The sequence below is a fragment of the Myxocyprinus asiaticus genome, chromosome 9, assembly GCF_019703515.2.
Source record: "Myxocyprinus asiaticus isolate MX2 ecotype Aquarium Trade chromosome 9, UBuf_Myxa_2, whole genome shotgun sequence".
Classification (NCBI taxonomy): Eukaryota; Metazoa; Chordata; class Actinopteri; order Cypriniformes; family Catostomidae; genus Myxocyprinus; species Myxocyprinus asiaticus.
Genome location: NC_059352.1, coordinates 6,142,927 through 6,166,302, shown reverse-complemented (window position 1 = coordinate 6,166,302; position 23,376 = coordinate 6,142,927). Strand labels below are relative to the sequence as shown.

The 23,376-nt window shown below is 42.6% G+C and overlaps 1 protein-coding gene across 1 annotated transcript in view; it reads left to right on the top strand.

Moving 5' to 3' along the window:
- The window catches only part of LOC127446437 (regulating synaptic membrane exocytosis protein 4-like), a 71,167-nt gene that overhangs the window by 33,078 nt on the left and 14,713 nt on the right, over positions 1 to 23,376 (top strand). Inside the window, exon 2 of the mRNA XM_051707339.1 lies at positions 10,511 to 10,649. Coding sequence (XP_051563299.1) covers positions 10,511 to 10,649 — 139 coding nt within the window. The remainder of the gene's footprint in view (positions 1 to 10,510; positions 10,650 to 23,376) is intronic.

Genomic DNA, 23,376 nt, shown 5'->3' with positions numbered 1-23,376 from the left:
ATATCGTGACTTTTGCAGACGAGCAAAAATTCCTTGTGAGATGCCATCCTCCTGTGCAACTTTTACAATAACACCACAATAAAGCAAACTTTAAGAAATCAGAACTTACCAAACCATGCACAGGCAGAAAATCTTAATACTCTAAATCAGAAAAAAATAAGGTGAATTTTCACAGCTCAGGTCTCACCAACCACCACTCTCACCCAAACACTCCCAACCTGCAACACACTAAGAGAGAGAGAGAGAGAGAGAGAGAGAGAGAGAGAGGGAGGATGGAAGAAATGGAAGTATGGATGGAAAGAAGAATTGGTGGGTGGTTGAAAGAAAGAAAGAAAGAAAGAAAGAATGGAAGGAAGGATGGGTGGGTGGGTGGTTGAAAGAAAGGATGTAAGAAGGGGAAGGATGGATGGATGGAAGGAAGTAAGGAAGGAAGGAAGGAAGGAAGGAAAAAGAAAGAATGGATGAAGGAGAAGGATGGATGGAAGAAAGGAATGAAGGAAAAAGAAAGAAAGAAATAAAGGATGGAAGAAGGGGAAGGATGGATGGACAGAAGGATGGGTTGGTGGTTGAAAGAAAGAAAGAAAGGATGGAAGAAGGGGAAGGATGGATGGAAGAAATGATGAATAAGGGTGGGTGATTGAAAAAGAAAGAAAGGATGGAAGAAGGGGAAGGATGGATGAAAGAAGGATGGGTATGTGGTTGAAAGAAAGGATGGAAGAAGGGGAAGAATGGATGAAAGGAAGAATGGGTGGGTGGTTGAAAGGAACAAATAAAACAAGAAAGAAAGAAAGAAAGAATGGATGAAGGAGAAGGATGGATGGAAGAAAGGAATGAAGGAAAAAGAAAGAAAGAAAGAAAGCAAGAAAGAAAGGATGGAAGAAGGGGAAAGATGGATGAAAGAAGGATTGGTTGGTGGATGAAAGAAAGAAAGAATGGAAGGAAGAAGGGAAAGGATGGATGAAAAGAAGGATGGGTGGGTGGTTGAAAGAAAGAAAGAAAGAAAGAAAGGATTGAACTAGGGGAAGGATGGATGGAAGGAAGCATGGGTGGGTGGTTGAAAGAAAGAAAGAAAGGATAGAAAGAAGGATGGGTGGGTGGCTGAAAGAAAGAAAGGATGGAAGAAGGGGAAGGATGGATGGATGGAAGGAAGGATTGGTGAAGGTGGGTGATTGAAAGAAAGAAAGAAAGAAAAAGAAAGGATAGAAGAAGGGGAAGTATGGATGAAAAAAAGGATATATGGGTGGTTGAAAGAAATAAAGGATGAAATAAGGAGAAGGATGGATGGAAAGAATGATGGGTGAGGGTGACTGAAAGAAAGAAAGAAAGAAAGAAAGAAAGAAAGAAAGAATAGAAGGAAGGATGGGTGGGTGGGTGGTTGAAAGTATGGAAGAAGGGGAAGGATCGATGGAAGGAAAGAAAGAAAGAAAGGATGAAGAAGGGGAAGAATGGATGGAAGGAAAGAAGGAAGGAAAAAGAAAGAAAGAAAGAAAGAAAGAAAGAAAGAAAGAAAGGATGGAATGGGGAAGGATGGATGAAAAGAAGGATGGGTGGGTGGTTGAAAGGAAGAAGGGGAGGATGGATGAAAAGAAGGATGGGTGGATGGTTGAAAGAAAGAAAAGATGAAATAAGGGTAAGGATTGATGGAAGGAAGGATGGGTGGGTGGATGAAAGAAAGAAAGAAAGAAAGGATTGAACTAGGGGAAGGATGGATGAAAAGATGGATGGGTGAGGGTGATTGAAAGAAAGAAAGATAGAAAGAAAGGAAGAAAGAATGGAAGGAAGGAAAGAAGGATGAGTGGGTGGTTGAAAGAAAGGATGGAAGAAGGGGAAGGATTGATGGAAGGAAAGAAGGAAGGAAGGAAGGTAGGAAAAAGAAAGAAAGGATGGAAGAATGGGAAGGATGGATGAAAAGAAGGATGGGTGGGTGGTTGAAAGAAAGAAGAAAGGATTGAACTAGGGGAAGGATGGATGAAAAGAAGGATGGGTGAGGGTGATTGAAAGAAAGAAAGAAAGAATGAATGGAAGGAAGGATGGGTGGATGGTTGAAAGGATGGAAGAAGGGGAAGGATCGATGGAAGGAAAGAAGGAAGGAAGGTAGGAAAAAGAAAAAAGGATGAAAGAAGGGGAAGGATGGATGAAAAGAAGGATGGGTGGGTGGTTGAAAGAAAAAGAAAGAAAGAAAGGAAGAAGGGGAAGGATGGATGAAAAGAAGGATAGATGGGTGGTTGAAAGAAAGGATGGATGGAAAGAATGATGGGTGAGGGTGATTGAAAGAAAGAAAGAAAGAAAGAATGGAAGGAAGGATGGGTGGGTGGGTGGGTGGTTGAAAGGATGGAAGAAGGGGAAGGATTGATGGAAGGAAAGAAAGAAGGAAGGAAAAAGAAAGAAAGGATGGAATAGGGGAAGGATGGATGAAAAGAAGGATAGGTGGGTGGTTGAAAGCAAGAAGGGGAGGATGGATGAAAAGAAGGATAGATGGGTGGTTGAAAGAAAGGATGGATGGAAAGAATGATGGGTGAGGGTGATTGAAAGAAAGAAAGAAAGAAAGAAAGAATGGAAGGAAGGATGGGTGGGTGGGTGGGTGGTTGAAAGGATGGAAGAAGGGGAAGGATTGATGGAAGGAAAGAAAGAAGGAAGGAAAAAGAAAGAAAGGATGGAATAGGGGAAGGATGGATGAAAAGAAGGATGGGTGGGTGGTTGAAAGCAAGAAGGGGAGGATGGATGAAAAGAAGGATGGGTGGGTGGTTGAAGAAAGAAAGAAAGGATGGAAGAAGGGGAAGGATGGATGTAAAGAAGGGTGGGTGGGTGGTTGAAAGAAAGAAAGAAAATAAAGATAGGAAGGAATGATGAAGGAAGGAAGGAAGGAAGGAAAGGAGAATGGATGGAAGAAGGGGACTGATGGATGGAAAGAAGGATGGGTGGGTGGTTGAAAGAAAAAGAAAGAATGAAAGAAAGGATGGAAGAAGTGGAAGGATGGATGGATGGATGGAAGGAAGGGTGGTTGAAAGAAAGAAAGAAAGAAAGATTGATTCTGGACTAGATTAATCTCTCTACCATTTTTACTTTACATCAAAAACAGTACTACTGTTGGATTAAGCGTCTGATTGAAGAGCACAGAGGTTATAGCCTCCAACCTAGCATCCATCAACATCACTATAGATCAATAGACCTACAGTGCTACTGATTTATCAAAGAGTTAATAGGTAATTTAAGCAGGCTGTTGTAATGAGAGGTAATGGTATGATCGATAGCTTTGACAAACCAGAAAACTGACATCCTCATTTGGATGACAATCAGTGACTGCCCTAATGATCTTCAGCCAGCAATGGTTAAATCAGACAGAAGTTAATGGCATCCTTTTCTTGTTTATTTGAACGTGGGATGCACGGAGTCCATAAGTGGTACGTCAGCACATGGCACTTCTAAATAAGTCCCTTAGACTTACTTTGAAAGAGGGACGTGAGCCATATCAACAGACAAGTAAATCAAAGAGACTATTGAGATTTAACTAGATGCTTTTACTCAATATGTAGAGTCTAAAGCCTTAAATTAGGTTAATCTAGGCTTGTCTCTTCCTTTATCCAAATGTATACAAACTACATCTAAACAGCCTCACAAGCATGGGTCATAATAAACCACAACCAAGCTGAGATAACTACTAAGGGCTTGTTAGAAAAGCCTTTTATTTCTCTTTTATCCCACACCATTTGTGCTGTGGACATGCCCAAATACTGCTGCTTATTGACGAGAGTAGTGTGCTATTACTTTTCTGAGTGATGAGACTTACAATTTTCACTTGGCAGATGATAAAACAGGAAAAAATTGCTTATAGTCTAGACTTGCACTGAAGCAGATTGATCTCACTGTGAATTCAGCAACAGTAAGTCAAAAGTTCTTCAGCTGAAATCGTCTGTGCTTACCGAAAGACGAACCACTGCCCCCAGTGGCCGAAGCTGGAAGAGCTCTAGTTGTGTCACTAAAAGCAAGTTGTTTTTGGAAGGAAAGATGGATGGGTGGGTGGTTGAAAGTAAGAAGGGATGGAAGAAGGGGAAGGATGGATGGAAAGAATGATGGGTGGGTGGTTGAAAGAAAGTAAGAAAAAAGAAAGAAAGAAAGAAAGAAAGGATGAAACAAGGGGAAGGATGGAAGGATGGGTGGGTGGTTGAAAGAAAGAAAGAAAATAAAGAAAGATAGGAAGGAAGGAAGGAAGGAAGGGAGAAAGGATGGAAGAATGGGATTGATGGATGGAAAGAAGGATGGATGGGTGGTTGAAAGAAAGAAAGAATGAATGAAAGAAAGGATGGAAGAAGGGGAAGTATGGGTGGATGGTTGAAAGAAAGAAAGAAAGAAAGAAAGATTGATTCTGGACTAGATTAATCTCTCTACCATTTTTACCTTATGTCAAAAACAGTACTGCTGTTGGATTATGCATCTGATTGAAGAGCACAGAGGTTATAGCCTCCAACCTAGCATCCATCAACATCACTATAGATCAATAGACCTACAGTGCTACTGATTTATCAAAGAGTTAATAGGTAATTTAAGCAGGCTGTTGTAATGAGAGGTAATGGCATGATTGATAGCTTTGACAAACCAGAAAACTGACAATGGATGACAATCAATGACTGCCCTAATGATCTTCAGCAGGCAATGGTTAAATCAGACAGAATTTAACAGCATCCTTTTCTTGTTTATTTGAACTTGGGATGCGTCCATAAGTGGCACGTCAGCACATGGCACTTCTAAATAAGTGAGTGATGCACCCATTCATTACTGGTGTTTATGGAGGTAAGCATCAATATTACTATTGCTCATCCTTAGGGTTAGTTATATGAACAAACTCCTAACCCTGAACATTAAACTGTGACATGATGTATGACATGAAAACATACTGTATGGTTTTCGAATTGTAGACAATAAACTGGTTGAAAAAAATCCCTTAGACTTACATTGAAGGAGGGAAGCGAGCCATATCAACAGACAAGAATATCAAAGAGACTACTGAGATTTAACTAGATGCTTTTACTCAATATGTAGAGTCTAAAACCTAAAATTAGGTTAATCTAGGCTTGTATCTTCCTTTATCCAAATGTATACAAAATACATCTAAACAGACTGACAGGTGACAAGCATGGGTCATAATACTTGGAGTGCAGAGAACGCCCCTGGGCGCTTCAGCAGAGCAAAAGAGTATATTCTAAAAGAGTATATTTTCTTTCTAAAAGAGCGGCACACACGGAAAGTTTTTTTTAAAGATGACTTTCGGTTTGCGTGTTATTCCTGGTTGCGGTCATTATCTCTCCGCTTCTGACGGCCACGATCGCTGTCTTACGTGTCTGGGCGCTGCCCACATGGAGACATGTTCGTGGATGGGTCTTGTCCTCACTGTGTGAACATGATCATGGCAACGTTGTGGCCGCGGCTTGCATTCGTAAGAAAGCAAGCCACCCCAGCAGTTCCCCGCCTCGGTCCTTCTACCTACGGGTATGAGGCTGTGCCGGTTAGCACTGGGGGTGATTTGGGGACCTCAATGGGAGCACCTCCGCCGGGTAAACCCCCACGGACCTCCCATTCCCCAGCACGCTCGCTTGCCCTGGTCGGGCTCTCGGATGAGACCGCCAGCTCGTCTCACGGCGAGTTTGACCTCTTGTTAGGAGCCCAGGAAAATGATGAGTTATCAAGCGCAGCATCAGAGAGCGGGCTCGTCCACTCTGACGCGGACGCCTTGGCTGGGCTCCCTCCTTCGGATGTGGTCGCCCAGTCTCAGGCCGACGCGGAGATGACGGACATGCTTTCCCGGGCAGCCATGAGCGTCGGACTAGAGTGGAACCCTCCACTCTCCCCTGAACCCTCGTTGCTTGATGATTGGTTCCTGGGCCCAGAGCGCCGCTCATGGCTGTGCCCCGCCCCAGTCCCTTTCTTCCCGGAAGTGCATGAGGAGCTGACAAGATCATGGGGGGCACCTTTTACTGCCTGATCCAGATCTTTCAGCTCCCCCGCTCTCACTACCCTAGATGGTGGGGCGGCCAAGGGGTATTTGGTGATCCCCCAAGTGGATAAGGTGCTCCCGTCCAGGGCCCGTACATTTACGTCGTCCCTGACGGCTAAGGCCTGTGGTGCCGCTGGACAAGCCACCTCTGCCCTGCACACCACGGCTCTCCTACAAGTTCACCAAGCCAAGGCGCTAAAAGAGCTGCACGAGGGTAGTTCTGAGCCGGGTTGGCTCCGACGGACTGCGTGGATGATGTTCCTCCTCCCCCCTCCTCGACCAATCTTATGGTGGGTATCAGGAGCCAGGTAAGTGCTTCGATGTCCCTGGACTCAGCACAGCAATGGGGCTTGAGCCCCCGCGATGTGGCGCCTCAGGCTCCGCCCCACCACGAGGCCCCACCCGCCGGTACATCCGACGTGATTATCCCCTTGGTCCCCCTCGCCCGGAGTTTGGACGAATGGCTTGCGCTTTCCAACCTGTCATGATGGCTGACCCAGACCGTCCGACTCGGCTACGCGATTCAGTTTGCCAGGTGCCCGCCCAGGTTCAGCGGCGTCCGCTTCACCTTGGTGAATGGCGAGAGCGCCGCTACCTTGCGTGCGGAGATTGCGACCCTTCTGCAAAAGGGCGCGATAGAGCCTGTCCCTCCAGCCAAGATGAAGAAAGAGTTTCACAGCCCTTACTTCATCGTACCGAAGAAAGGCGGTGGGTTGCGACCAATTTTGGACCTGCGAGTTCTGAACCGGTCCTTGCACAGACTCCCGTTCAAGATGCTGATGCAAAAACGCATTTTAGCGAGCGTCTGGCATCAAGATTGGTTCGCAGCAGTAGATCTGAAGGACGCGTACTTCCACATCTCGGTTTTACCTAGACACAGACCCTTCCTGCGGTTTGCTTTCGAGGGCCGGGCGTACCAATACAAGGTCCTCCCCTTCGGCCTGTCCTTGTCCCCTCGTGTCTTCACGAAGGTTGCAGAGGCATCCCTTGCCCAGCTAAGGGAAGTGGGTGTCCGCATACTCAACTACCTCGATGACTGGCAGATCCTAGCTCACTCTCGAGAGTTACTGTGTGCACACAGGGACCTGGTGCTCAGGCACCTCAGCTGTCTAGGGCTTCGGGTCAACTGGGAAAAGAGCAAGCTCTCCCCGGTTCACAGCATCTCTTTTCTCGGCTTGGAGTTGGACTCAGTCTCGATGACGGCGCGCCTCACGAAGGAGCGCGCACAGTTGGTGCTGAACTGTCTGAAGGCGTTCAGACAGAAGACAGCGGTTACACAAACTTTTTCAGAGGCTCCTGGGGCATATGGCATCCTCTGCGGATGCTACACCGCTCGGGTTGATGCATATGAGACCGCTTCAGCACTGGCTTCAGACTCGAGTCCCGAGATGGGCATGGCGCCGCGGGACACATCGCGTGGTCATCAAGCCGATCTGTCACTGCCTCTTCAGCCCTTGGAACGACCTAGCATTTCTAGGTTCCCCATAGGTGACCGCATGTGATATATCTTCCGCTAAATCGTTTCCCTGGCGGTAAACTGCATCTTCCTTGGGCAGAGGCCCCTCTGCTCCCGGTCGCCATGCTTGTAGAAACATCTCCCCCCTCAGGCAGGACCTACCATGTGACTTCTCCACATGACATACTTCCGACAAGACTCGGTAAGACCATGTGATGTATTTCCACTTGAAATACCCCCCCTTCTCTGGGCGGGGTGTGGTCTCTGCGGTGTCTTCCCCTTGGGAGTAACACCCCCTCTGACATAGACATTTATGGCCCCCAGTCGGTTAACAAATTCCAATTTTTTTGGGGAGAAAAAAAAGAGGAAAAGATGCCACGGCTGGGCTAGCCTGTCCCTATTTGTTGGGCAGTCGACTTGTTCCCGAAGGACCGTTCAACGCTCATAAGAGCGTTGGGGGAGGTTATGTGACGACCTGGTGTGCTGGCTACGAGGCACACAGCGGTCTGCCTGTCTTGCAATGCCAGTCCACGTAACACAATTCAGCTAGTTGTGGCGTTTTGTATAGGGACCCCTAGTGTCACTACACTGACACAACGTCGAGTGAGTGACAGATAGGGAAAGTCCTGGTTACTTTCATAACCTCCGTTCCCTGATGGAGGGAACGAGATGTTGTGTCCCTCTTGCCACAACGCTGAACTACCCGCTGAAATGGCTGGGACCTTGTCTTGGCTCCTCAGCACAAAACCTAAATGAGTGGTTGCATACCAGCTCCTTTTATACCCGTATGTCCGGGGGAGTGGCATGCAACTTCCACTCGCCAATTCCCATTGGCCTTTTTTCAAAAAGCAGAGGTGTTCAGGGCTCCCAAGAGTGACCCCTAATGTCACTACATCGACACAACATCTCGTTCCCTCCATCAGGGAATGGAGGTTACGAAAGTAACCAGGATGTTTTGTTCCTTTGGTAACTTTTTATTTTTCCATGATGTGGTTGACATTTATGTGAAATTGCCCAACATATGTATGATCTGAATTTGTGATGTTATATTTTATACAGTACAAACATGTAAAATGTGAGTTTTGTCATTTTGAACTAAAAAAAAACTAAAATTGTATCTTTCATTTTGGCTCTCTTAAAAATTTTGACCTGTCATGTGTTCAACAGATCCAATCCATGTTCAATGGAAATTATTTATTGTTAGAACAGAGAAAAAACTTTTGTAGCTCTTTGTACGTTTTTAAAACATAAGTCCTGAGCAAAAGAGCAATCGGATTACAAAATAAGGTAAGTAGCAAAATATCGGTATCGGTATCGGCCAATAGTTTTTTGTTTGGTATCGGTCAAAAATTTTCATATAATTGCCTAGTTTGCATAAAATTATTATGTTGTGAATCAATCTAAAATAATCAAATCAAATCAAACTGAATCGAATCTTGACCACATTTCAGATTTCATGATGTATCATAACTGCAAAAATGTCTGATGGGGAATGCCACATGCAAGTAACTCGACAGAATGGGGTTGATCTCAGGGTACTGGAACATTCAGTAGTGATGTTGAATTCCTGTGTGATCATGTTGATTGAAGGGACCCGAACCATATTTAAACACTAGAATATCATAGAGACTTGGGGGTTGGCTCTTTTGACTTGGGCCAGTAAGCAACTACCTAGTAACCACCCAAAAAAACCCTAGCAACCACGCTGCAACATGCTAATAACCACTTAAAACATCTTAGCAACTGAAACATGCTAGCAACCACCCAGAAAACCCTAGCATTTAGGTGGCAAGTTTTGCACGGCACCACTCACATTTTCTTCAGAAAATGTAAATATCTTGTTATTATCCGCACACCTGCTGAGTGTTCTAGTTTAACAGGGCATCTTTGTGAAAAGATGAAAGCTATCACTCTTGCAAGCATGTTGTTCAAGTTAAGAGAGAGAGATATCTGTTTACACAGCGGTCTTGTCTCCCGTAGCAACCCTGGCATTTCTATCACATTTCCTGATACACAGTGTTCTGTTTTGAAAGGTTATGTGAGATGTTAGTTAGCATGTGCCAACTGCACCAGAAATGCTGGGACAAAAGAAGCTATATTTTTAGGATTGGCCTAACTAGGTCATGAGCTTTGAGTCCAGAAAAAAGCTGTGAAAATGGCTGTCTTCCCATTTCTGCACCAAGTGCTCTACTTTCATGCAGATACAATGCATTTCTGTGACTAACTTCCTATTTTCAAAGATGAATTTGAAGGAATTAAAGTCCAGTAACCTTTCTACACGATATCATAAGAGCGTAACGGTGTCTGCCCACTTTTTCAGCCGTCTTGGTACAGTAAGTATTTTCCCCATTCATTTCTTCCGTAGGCATTTAATAAAATCCTTCATAAAAGAGTTCTAAGACATGAATCAAACTAACCAGCTCTGAGGTGAATCACAACATAACTTTGATTTAAAGCAAAAAAGCAAATATGTAAAATGGATTTGTCAAATATCAGATAAAAAGACAAAGATACAAGACTGAGAACCTAACCTCTTTTATGAATGCATGAGCCAGAATCCTATGAAGCATTGCGAATGATGTAATCGAATTAAAAATTATGGAAAAATATAAAAATACTGCTTGAAAATTGTTAATTAAAAGTAGAGAAACAACATTTTACTTTTATCGCAAAATATTCAGATATTTACATATATATAAGTAGTTTGAGAGTGTAGGGAGACTGACTTAGTTGCGTCATTTGCAGTGTGTTATGCTAGTCACTGCAGGGATCGGTTGGCGTGCTTTGTTCTCCGTGAGTCTCTGATTGGTGGATCATTTGCCTTTAGGATCCAAAAAAAAAAAAAAATAACAAAAATAAGCTAAATATAATAACTTGCTCCACTTCTGAAATAACTTTCCTTTTTGGCTTATGTCACCAATCACCTCTTATTTCACCATAGCAATACAACATGGTATTGAGTTTGCACGGGCAAGCACCGCTCACATTTGTAAGAGTGTAGTTAAGTAGTCTTGGTTTAATGAGCTATACTAAACCTCTTTCTTTCTCTCTTTTCTTTCTTTTAGACCCAGAGGGCCGCAGGATAAAAGGTATTCAGAGAAGTACAGAGACAGGACTGGCCGTAGAGATGCCCAGTCGCACAGTTCGGCAGGCCAGCCATGAGTCCATAGAGGACAGCATGAACAGCTATGGCTCAGAGGGCAAGTGAGTATTATACATGAATCCCACTGCATTGGTTTGGGATTCATTCTTAAGTGTTATTGCATCCAACAGCACAACAAAAGCATTAAAAGTACCTTCACTGTCAGGTGATTATGGTTATATTTTTTGGAACATGTAGCAATAAATAAAGTGTTTTAGGTATTCCCCTAAGTTACATAACCAACAATAAATCTTGTATGCTCTGCAATAAACTTTTCCTCTGTTGGCTGTTTGCTCCTGAAGGATATACAAAGTTTAAAACATCTATATCGAATTTTTGTAAACTTATGTCAAATCTTGTATGGGCTGGATAATATCTGGTGTGTCACATCAAAGCTAACTTTAGCTGCAGGTTTTGGAAGGTGCAAAAGCTGTTTTGCTTCAACTCCTTGTAAGAAGACTATTTTAACATATGTTTCCATGTGCCAAAAGGTTTGCACAAGTTTGGATAAATATAGAAGATAGTTACTGGTTTGTGCAAAGATATGAATGATTTGATATTGTGGCTGAGGTTGGATAAACATGTGTCATTTTGTCTAACAAATGGCTAGAAATTTCAAATAAAAGATTTTTCATGCAGAACAATAAAAAAAAGAACCATTCATTTATGACAACAAAAACTTTTCAAAAGCACTTGCAGTTCAATCTTTGCTTCCTTTCAAAAGAATATGCTTCGTTACATAATTATAGCAATATGTTTTGTGCGACTGATAATCTATTCTGCATAAATTTCCCCTCAAACCCTTTGTCCAATACCCAGAGCTTCATTAGAAATTCACAGACAGTGAAAAAATCTTCACAAACCTTATATAATTCAGTTGGATGCTCTTCCTGTGCAACTCCATCATGGGAGTAAAATCCAGCCCAATTTAGACGGATTACTACGTAGTTTATGGAGCATGGGGATTTAAGTTTTGGCTGCCACCACTGAGGATATTTCACCATATTACATTGCATCTTATACATATCATGAATACCTAACTGAGTAAAAGACATCTTTTACATAAACACTCACTGTAGCTGAAGGCTCTGATGAACAACGTGATGGAAAGTTACAGAGTTACGACGGTTTTGATTCAGTCAGTGGCATTTTCGGACAGGATATATTTTACATGGGGGTTTCTTTCGTTTCTTTTATCACTTTCCCTCAGATATTGTTTGTAACTTCCATTTTAGACTACCTTAAACTGTGAGGCCTGCGTGAAATTGCTTGTGTGGCTGTTCCATAAAGGAACAGTTCACATATAATTATCGTTCTGATTTTATTTACCCTCATGTTGTTTCAAAACCGTATGACTTTCTTTCTTCTGTTGCACATGAAAAAAATACAGTGGTTCGGCTTGTCAGAAACTGCCCTCCCTCTTATACAGTATCTAGCTTCAAAAGTCCTTTCTCTCATATGTAGCGCTGCAAAGTCCTATTCATTATGGTGAATTGGTTTGTTCTAAACGGTCCTTTCTGTCATATGTAGCACTGCAAAATCCGATTCATTCTAGTGAATCGGTTCATCCTAAACAGTCCTTTCTCTCATATGTAGCGCTGCAAAGTTTGGTTCATTATAGTGAATCGATTCGTCCTAAATGGTCCTTGCTCTCATATGTAGTGCTCAGAGGTGTAGATTCCAGGGGGGTTGGGGGGGAGTTAACCCCCCCAATAATCAAAGCAAGCAAGTACAACCCCCCATTATTTATACCTTGATCAATGGAAATATGTAAATGCTTCACACTACAACCCCCCAAATGTTCAAGCCAAATCTATGCCCTTGGTAGCACTGCAAGGTCAGATTAATAATAGTGAATCGGTTCTTCCTAAACGGTCCTTTTACCCATAACGCTGCAAACCCTTACAAAAAAATTTAAACTAGCTGCAAACTTGACGCAAATTTGCCACTTGTTATTTTCACATGCAAATTAGCTTTTGATTCACCGCAAATGTTTGCCAGAAGTTTGCAGCTCTTCGCTGGTAGCGCTGCAAAGTCCAAATCATTCTAGTGAATCGGTTCATCCTAAATGGTTCTTTGTCTCATATATGGTGCTGCAAAGTCAGAATCATTCTAGTGAATCGGTTCGTCCAAACGGTCCTTTCTCTCGTATGTAACGCTGCAAAGTCCGATTCATTCTAGTGAATTGGTTCATCCTAAACCGTTCTCTCATATCTAGCACTGCAAAGTACGATTCATTCTAGTGAATCGGTTCATCCTAAACAGTCCTTTCTCTCATATGTAGCGCTCCAAAGTTCGATTCATTATAGTGAATTGGTTCGTCCTAAATGGTCCTTTTACTCATATGAAGCGCTGCAAAGTCTGATTAATTCTAGTGAAAGGGTTCATCCTAAATGGTCCTTTGTCTCATATGTGGTGCTACAAAGTCTGATTAATTCTATTGAATCAGTTTGCCCTAAATGGTCCTTTGTCTCATATGTAGCGCTGCAAAGTCTGAATCATTCTAGTGAATCGGTTAGTCCTAAACGGTTCTGGAACTCATACTGTGCTGCAAAGTCTGAATCATTCTAGTGAATCGGTTTGTCCTAAACGGTCCTTCCTCTCAAATGTAGCGCTGCAAAGGCCGAGTCGTTATAGTGAATCAGTTCGTCCGGACTGATGAAAAAATATATTCACAATGCGATTCCTTTGTGACATTTGAGGTCTTTTTAAAGCGTAATATTTAGTGAAATGCTTCTGTTCTTGTTTTCGCATCGGTTATACAAAATAAAGTGCAACCCAGTTAATTAGAATTATAAAGTAACAAAGTAAGCTCACTTTTTGTATTTTAACCCTAAAGCACAGTATTTTTTTACTAAGATCAAGAAATAGTTTTAAAAAGCAGTAAACAACATCTGTAAGCAGCTGTTACAGTAGACAGATGTTGAAGGACTAGTCATTACTGGTTTTTTTTCTTATTTTTTCCCCCTGCAATATTAAGCACAATCTATATTTGATGACTGATCCACTTTTTTACATTTACAAAAACTACATATTTACATTTTCTGAAGAAAACATGAGTGGTGCTTGCCCATGCAAAACTCGTGGCTCAATGTTGGGGTGTTGCTATGTGGTTGCTTAGACTTTCTTAATGCTTTTTGTCATGTTGCTATACAGTTGCTAGGACGTTATTAAATGCATGCATGTCTAATTAGAATCTGTAAACGTCTTGCATATCTGACCCACAGAAAAGCAACTTTTCTCTGTAAAGTCATCTTATTTGGGGAGAAAAAAGTTTGAAAGGTCACATCACTGACATTTATGCAATAGACCTTTCAAAATGCCCTAGAAAGCTGCAAACTAATGCACTAATTATAAATCTAAAAGCAGAACTGCTCATGGTGCATGGATCAAAAGTGCTCTTATAAAGTCTAATGAATTGAGGCTGTACAGTGTGACTGCTTCAAGGTTTCAAGAAAATGACAATCACAAAATCCTTATCTTGAAATTGTTTACCTGTAATCCCTCATTCATATTAGGGTTCCTAGACTGAATCTATATTTGAAAAATTGTCTTTAAGTTGGACATTTTTGACAAAAACAAAATGCAATGACATCAATGTGAATAAAAAAGTTAGCCCCATAAAAAAGTACACAATAATAATTTTAATCATGCAAATTCACTGGTATTATAGACACTCAAAATAAATTTGAACAGTGTATTTTTATCATCAAGGATTTTTCTGGAAAAAGTAACTATTCATACGGTGGCCCTAAAAAGTATTAGTCACACTTTAAAATGTATGAATGTCATTGCATTAGAAAACAAAATATGAAACCAAAAGGCATCTGCAAACAAAGGTTGCTAGAGCTTTACTCAGAAAGATCTCCACATAACTTTCAACTTCTTCCAGCAAAGATGAACTCTGTATGCGCATGCAAGAATTCAGCATCTGTTTAAAATTTTTTGCAAACAATGAATACCAGTTCAACACAAACAGCATAGAGACAGTGATATATAAAAGCCATTCATAGCAAAGCACTGAAGACATAATGCAGACAAATGTTTATTCAAGTGACATCAAGAATGTAGCGTGTAATATGTGCAGCAGTAATGGGTGTATTTGTCATGCTCAGAAGCGTTTGTAGTAATGCATGTGTGTTTACTAATGGCTGCTGCTGACAACAGTGCATGCAAAATGCAGTGAGTAATAATGACTCTCCATTTTATGAGATGACATGAGGAAAAGATGTGTTGCATTAGAGACTAATTATTTACTCACCTTCATGTGTTGAAAAGAAACTCAACTCTTTTCCAATAACAGTTCTTAGTGATAGCAAAAACAAAACAAAAAACACCATAAAAGCTGCATAAAAGTAGTCCATACAACTTGTGTGCTATTTTTGTAGTCTTCTGAAGCCATATGGTAGCTTTGTGTGAGGAACATACTGAAATTTAAAGGAATAGTTCACCCAAAAATGGAAATTTGTCATTATTTACTCACACTCACCGAACTTCTTTACTGACCGCTCTTTAACATATAGTAAATATAATACATATAATTGCAATTGCAAGATATTAACTTGAAATCACAAAATATAAAGTTGCAGTTGCGGGATAGAAACTCAAAATTGTGAGATATAAACTCAATATTGCGAGACAAAGCTGTAATTGCAAGACATAAACCCGAAATTGCAAGATATAAAGACACAATTGTGAGAAAGTCGCAATTATCAGATGTAGTCTCAAAATTGCGACTTTAGATATAAACTTGCAATCACGAGAAATGAAGTAACAGTTAGGACAAATAAAGTCGCAAGTGCGTGATATGAGGTCGAAATTGCGACTTTATTTCTCGCCACTTGCAGTTTATATCTAAAGTCACAATTGTGAGAAATAAAGTAATAATTACAAGAAATTAAATGGCAATTACGAATTCATGTCTCAACATTTACTCACCCTCATGTTGTTCTGTACCCAAATTTCTTTCTTCCTTAGAACAGAAAAATTTAATTTTCAAATACAAATATCCTGACTGCTCTTTTACATATAGTAAATGTAATACATATAATTGCAACTGCAAGATATAAACTCGAAATTGCAAGATATAAAGTTGCAATTGCAAGATATAAACTCGAAATTGCGAAATATAAAGTCACAATTGCAAGATATAAACTCAAAATTGCAAGATAAAGACACAATTGTGAGAAATAAAGTCGCAATTACGAGATGTAGTCTCAAAATTGCGACTTTTGATATAAACTTGCAAGTGGTGAGAAATAAAGTCACAGTAGTGAGAAAGAAAGTTGCAATTACAGGAAATTAAATGGCAATTGCGAATTTAGGTCTCAGCATTTACTCACCCTCATGTTGTTATGTACCCGAATTTCTTTCTTCCTTAGGACAGAAAAAGTTAATTTTCAAATACAAATATCCTGACCGCTCTTTTACATATAGTAAATATAATACATACTGTATCATTTTTAAAAGCAGTCCATATGATTCATGTATTATATTCCAAGACTTCTGAAGTAATATTGTGTGAGAAACAAAGCAAAATTTAAATACATTTTTTCCTCCGCTGTAAATCATAAATCGATATTAATGACACATGAGAACCAATGACGTTTGCCTTCAATGCATAATTTTTATATTCCATACAACTTTTGTAGTCAGAGCTTCGGCAGAGGTTTTTCAGTGAATAACGACTTAAATTAGTTTGTTTCTCACTCTAAGCTATCATATAGCTTCATAAGACGTCAAATATGTTGCACAAGTCATATGGACTACTTTTTTTTTCTTTTATGGTATTTTCTTTTTGGAGCTTGACAGAGTGACTACATAAGGATTCTTCAAAAATTCTTCTTTTGTGTTATATGAAAACACAATGATGTGAGGGTGAGTAAATGATGGTAGAATTTTCATTTTCGGGTGAACTATCCCTTTAAGGTGAGCAAGACAAATGGATAGAGAGATACGAGAAAGAGTAAATGATGAACTGGATAATGACGAGGGAGCTAGAGACAGCGTGGCATGAAAAACGAGCGAGAGAAAGAGAAGGCAATGAAGATGACATCTCCTGGGAGGCTCAGTCTGAGTACTAGGTATCGAATTTGTCTGGACCCTCCCAAAAGCATTTTAAAAATAGACCTGTACGGAGATGACAAGCGAAAGAGACAGAATTGGGAATGGGTGGAGGGGCGATGGAGAGAATCGAGGCCAAACCGCAGAAAGAAAATTAATTATGAAACTGTCTACATTAGCGAGGAGCATATCGAGAACAAACAGAGAGATGGGAATGGGGAGCTGGGGATGGAGGAATGGAGGTGGAAAAGGAGAGAGGGATGGGTTTGGAAGGGGGTTTGAAGGAGAATGGATGGAGATGGAGGGCTGTCAAGGGCCATGCCCACATGCTGCTTTTGAAAATGCCCTCTTAAAGGGTTTGTTCATGCAAAAATGTAAATTTGGTTATCATTCACTCACCAGGTGTTAGACCAAACCTTTATGACTTTCATTCTTCCGTGGAACACAGAGGGAGATTTTAGGCAGAATGTTAGTGATTGACAACCTCAACCACAATATATTTTTTATTGCATCTTATTTTTTCATACAATTAAAGGAAATGATAAATGAGGTGGCACTCTGTGGCCCCTTTGGTACAAATGTCCTTTCTGGCTTGCAGGAGAAAAAAAAAACTGCATCTGTTTCTGCATTTAGGATCTTTTGGAAAAATTGATCTAATAAATCTCTTCTGAGCTCAAGTGTGTGACTATGGAAGCTGGATACGCTTCGGGATATAGAATAAAAAAAATAATTCTGACTTTTTAGCTCACAATTGTGATTTTTTTCTCGTAATTGCTCATTTTTATCTTGCAATTGTGAGAAATAAAATTGCAATTGCAAGATATAAACTCGAAATCGCAAGATATAAAGTCACAATTGCGGGATAGAACCTTGAAATTGTGACATATGAAGTCACAATCACGAGATATAAACTAAATAATGTGAGATAAATTTGTAATTGCGACAAATAAAGGCACAGTTGTGAGAAATAAAGTCGCAATTATGAGATGCAAACTCGAAATTGCGACTTTAGATATAAACTTGCAATTACGAGAAATTAAGTCACAATTAGGACAAATAAAGTCATAAGTGCAAGATATATGGTTGAAATTGTGAGTTTATATCTAAAGTCGCAATTTCGACCATATATCTCGTACTTATGACTTTATTGGCAAGAAACAAAGTTACAAATGTGAGAAATAAAGTTACAGTTATGAGAAATAAAATGGCAATTGCGAGTTTATGTCTCGTATAAGTACAATAAATAAAAAATTGCAATTGTGAATTTATTTCTCAAAATTTTGAGATATAGCAACCTATTTTAAAGGCGCAGCTTTTGTCTTTGTGTCATCTTGGACTTACACTGACACCTAGCGGCTTGGATGCAGCATAATTTAAAATCAATAGTTTTCAGTTTCAGATGCCATTGTAGAAATGTATTATTCACAGTCAGCCATGATTACTTTAATCAATGAGTGAAAGTGTCAAATACTCGCTTAAGATTAAGTGAGTAGTATTCGGCTGGTCATGTGATTCTAACATGGCAGCTCCCATGTGCAGACCCTCTCCATGAAGAATAAAACAGCTTTTATCAGGTTACTGATATGACTGGAGTCTTCATTTTAATGTGAGTAGTCATGATTTTATACATATATAGCAAAATTACAATTCATGTCTTTAAGAGTTAAACTTTTTTATGAGGAACAAATTACTGAGTGCACCTTTAAGAGCGCTAACGCTAAGCCATAAGTCACACAAGCAAAGTCAATCGGCATGGCTAGAAATTTTTGGTATTTTCGTGCAAGCATGCGCTAAGTCTAGGCACAAGTGGGTTTGGCGAAATTGCACGTGCATAGCACTAATGGGCTGGATCAAGTGCAATTTAATTTTGAGATTCTTCTCCGGCACCGGATGCATCCTATTATATAGTCCATTCCTTGACAAGCATCAGCAATATAAACAAAGACAGAACATTCATAAGAAGTTGGTAGTGTAAATGGACTGTATACAATGAATTAGAAGAATAGAAATATGGACCTACGTTCATTTGTGCATTAAGTGCATCCCTGTTGAATGTCAGGCATATTTCTATGACCTTTTATGTGCATGGAAAATATGGTTCTCATCAGGATTTGGATTTATGCTTAGAGAATCTAAGTATTGTTAATAATTTTCATCTACTGACACACAAATCATGGCTAGTATTAACAGTGATTGAATCGGCACACACTTCACTTCTACCGGGCAATTTTGATTTTGAAAATTTTTTTTAATTTATTAAAATCGAAAAAATAAAACCTAAATTATTTATAAATTCAAATTACACTTCAAACAAAATTAAAATGTAATCAAAATAACAAAGTGGTAAAAAAAAAATCATACCAAATCCACACATTTTACTCTCTACAACTTCTTCCACCGGCACCTTTTGCAGGGACTTAAAATTCACTCTACGACAACAGGAGGAATGATACCAATATAAATTAGATCATAAATACCATTGTAAATATAAACATAATAATAATAATTGAAAAATAAACCATGACCTAAATATAGTTTAATACAAATCTAATAAATATTTAGGCCTCCCATTTGCAGGGTCAAGAGATTGAATTTGACATGGAGCATAATCTTAACACAAAAACACACACACTGTGCTATTTCACACAATAGTGAAATTATTGCATGTGTAATTTTTGGCAGCATGCATCTCAAATCTGCCTAGGAGCAAGAAAAAAGTGTGTGTGTATGTGTGCATCTGTGCATGCGTGCTTGCATGTGTTGGCATTTTTTCAGCAGTCCAGTCCACATCATGAAAGTAAAGCTTCACTGTCAGGCTGAAAGGCTGTCCGTCTTCATTAGATAAAAGAGATGTGCCTTCTGTTCATTGATCCAGTCCCATCATAATCTTGTGATGTTTTCAGAGAATAAAAGAAAACAACCTACAAAAGGCTTATAGTTGTCTCTGCATATTAAGTTGGGATAGGGGAAAATATTTTAACACAGACTAAATTAAACACTTTAATTACACAGCTTTAACCATGACAAATACCAGGAAATAATGACATACACTTAGAGTAATTCCCATGCAGCCACTTACCAAACCACTGAAATATTTTTTTTTAAATATTTGAAAAATATCACATCAGAATATACTCTTCTATACCAGAATATCGTCCTGGTTACTTTCGTAACCGCCGTTCCCTGATGGAGGGAACGAGACGTTGTGTCGATGTAGTGACACTAGTGGTCACTCTTGGGAGCCCCAAACACTTCTGCTTTTTTGAAAAAAGGCCAATAAGAATTGGCGAGTGGAATTTGCATGCCACTCCCCCGGACATACGGGTATGAAAGGAGCTGGTATGCAACCACTCATTCAGGTTTTGTGCTTAGGAGCCGAGACCAGGTCCCGGCCATTTCAGCGGGTAATTCAGCATTGTGGCAAGAGGGACACAACATCTCGTTCCCTCCATCAGGGAACGGAGGTTATGAAAGTAACCAGGACGTTCCCTATCTGTCACTCACTCGACGTTGTGTTGATGTAGTGACACTAGCGGTCCCTATACAAAATGCCACAACTATCTGAACTGTGTTACGTGAACTGGTGGTGTGTGACGGGCAGACCACTGTATGCCTCATAGCCAGCACACCAGGCCATCACGTAACCTCCCCCAACGCTCTTATGAGCGTCGAACGGTCCATCAGGAACAAGTCGACTGCCCAACTATAGGGACAGGCTAGCCCAGCCGAGGCCTCTTTACCTCTCTTTTCTCCCCAAAAAGAGTGGAATTTATTAACTGACTGGGAGCCATAAGTGTCTGCGTCAGGGGGTGTCCCTTCCAAGGGGAACACACCACAGAAACCACACCCCACCCAAAAAGGGGGGGGGGGGTATTTTGAGTGAAATACGTCACATGGTCTTACCGAGTCTTGTCAGAAGTATGTCATGTGGAGAGATCCCATGGTATGTCCTACCCGAAGGGGGAGGAGTTTCTAAAGAGCATGGTGACCGGGGGCCTCTGCCCAAGGAAGACACAGTTTGCCAATAGGGAAACGATTTTGCGGAAAATATCACATGGGGTCGCCTTCGGGGAACGAGCACATGTGGAGCACCTACCTCAGTACAGGGGCTCATTAGCACACGTACTGGGCCAGTCAGCGAGTTTCTCCACAAACTCAACTGCCACAGGGCTAAGGAGGAAAGTCATCCAGGGATCACAGTCTGTGAACACGACTGGGAGTCAAGAGCGCACATCTTCACCTCAAGGGAGGCACTATGCGCAAGCGGTACACCCGGCCAGCTGTCCCAGAACTTACCTGCTTGTGCCTGCCAATACACGGGACGAGACCGGCTCAACCCGGAGATTGTAGAACCTCGCAAAGGTGTTGGGTGCTGCCAACACATGACAGCATGTCCGCTATGGTGTTGAGCTCTCCCGGGATGTGAGTGGCTCGTAGCGGACTTGAGGCGCTGCTGACTCCAGAGGAGATGGCGGGCGAGTTGTGACATGCAACGGGAGTGTAGACCGCCTTGATGGTTGATGTATGCTACCATCACTGTGTTGTCCGCCCGGACCAACACGTGCTTGCCCTGGATCAACGGCCAGACCCTCCGCAGGGTGAGCAGTACTGCCAACAACTCTAGGCAGTTGATGTGCCAACGCAGCTGTGGGCCAGTCCAGGAGCTGGCGGCTGTGTGCCTGTTGCATCCGGTGCCTCAGCCCGTCTTGGAGGCATCTGTTGTAACCATGACGCGCCTGGAGACCTGCTCTAGGGGAACCCCTGCCCATAGAAATGCAAGGTCGATCCAAGGGCTGAAGAGGCAGCGCCATGCCCATCTCAGTACTCGAGTCTGAAGCCAGTGCTGAAGCGGTCTCATATGCATCAACCCAAGCGGTGTGGCTACTGCTGAGGATGCCATATGCCCCAGAAGCCTCTGAAAAATTTTCAGTGGAACCGCTGTACTCTGTCTGAATGCCTTCAGACAGTTCAGCACCGACTGTGTGCTCTTGTTCGTGAGGCAGGCTGTCATTGAGACTGAGTCCAACTCCAAACCGAGAAAAGAGACGCTCTGAACTGGGGAGAGCTTGCTCTTTTCCCAGTTGACCCGAAGCCCCAGTCGGCTGAGGTGCCAGAACACGAGGTCCCTGTGTGTGCACAGCAACTCTCGAGAGTGAGCTAGGATTAGCCAGTCATCGAGATAGTTGAGGATGCGGACGCCCACTTCCCTTAGCGGGGCAAGGGCTGCCTCTGCGACCTTCATGAAGATGTGAGGGGACAAGGACAGGCCGAAGGGGAGGACCTTGTACTGGTATGCCTGGCCTTCAAAGGCAAACCGCAGGAAGGGTCTGTGTCGAGGTAAGACCAAGACGTGGCAGTACGCGTCCTTCAGGTCTACCGCTGCGAACCAATCTTGATGCCGGACACTTGTTAGAGTGCGTTTTTGCGTCAGCATCTTGGATGGGAGTCTGTGCAAAGCCCGGTTCAGTACTCGCAGGTCTAGGATTGGTCGCAACCCACTGCCTTTCTTCGGTATGATGAAGTAAGGGCTGTAGAACCCTTTCTTCATCTCGGCTGGAGGGACAGGCTATATCATTTCCTTGCGCAGATGGGTAGCGTTTTCCGCACGCAAGGTAGCGGCGTTCTCGCTCAAGGAAGCGGATGCCGCTGAACCTGGGCGGGCACCTGGCGAACTGAATCGCATAGCCAAGTCGGACGGTCCGGGTCAGCCATCGCGACGGGTTGGAAAGCGCGAGCTATGTGCCCAAACTCCGGGTGAGGGGGACCAAGGGAATGATCACGTCAGACGTACTGGCGGGTGGGGCCTCGCGTTGGGACAGAGCTCGAGGTGCCACGTCGAGGGGACTCGAGTCCAGGGACATCGAAGCACTTACCTGGCTCCTGCCGCCCACCATAAGTTTGGCCAAGGAGGGGGGATGAGGAATTTTGTCCCCGTAGTCCACTGGAACCAATCCCATGTGGGCGTGTTTGTGCTACAGCTGGGTGCACAGGGATGGGGGGTCTGCCGCTGGAGCACCATACCTGCCAAATTGGGAAGGTGGATGGTGGTTGTGTCGACGGCCGTACGCACCGGATATGTGATCCAGGAGATGAGGGAACCATTCTTTTGTCAGGCTTTTGAGTGCCACAGCCTCCTGGGCATGCGGCGACAAAATATTCTCCTCCCGGCCCTCCACCGGGGGATGGAATGGTCTGTCGACCAGCCCCAGAGAAGTGGGTCTCCTTGCCCCTGGGTCGCCCATCTTGGGGGCACTTCGAAGCCTTTCTCAGGTTCTTAGCGGCTGGCCGCGAGACAGGTCTGCTTCCTGTGGAGGGCTCCACCCCGGAGCCGGGCCACGGGGGTGGGCTGCGGCGGAGCTGGTGTTGTTGCTGCAGGAGGACGCCCTTGGCGACGAGCAGACAGGGTGTGGGGCTTTAAGCCAGGGCAGGATATGTTGTAAGGCCTCTGTCTGCTTCTTCAACGCCAAGAATTGCTAGGCAAAGTCCTCGACGGCGTCGCCAAACAGGCCAACCTGGGAAATTGGGGCATCAAGGAACCGTCCCATCTCGACCAAGTTGAACCAAAGGTGGTGCTCCTGGACCACCAGGGTGGACATCGCCTGCCCGAGAGACCACGCCGTGACCTTCATCACCCGGAGAGCGAGGTCGGTCGCCGAGCGCAGTTCCTGCATCAATCCCGGGTCAGAACTACCCTCGTGCAGTTCTTTTAGCACCTTGGCATGGTGT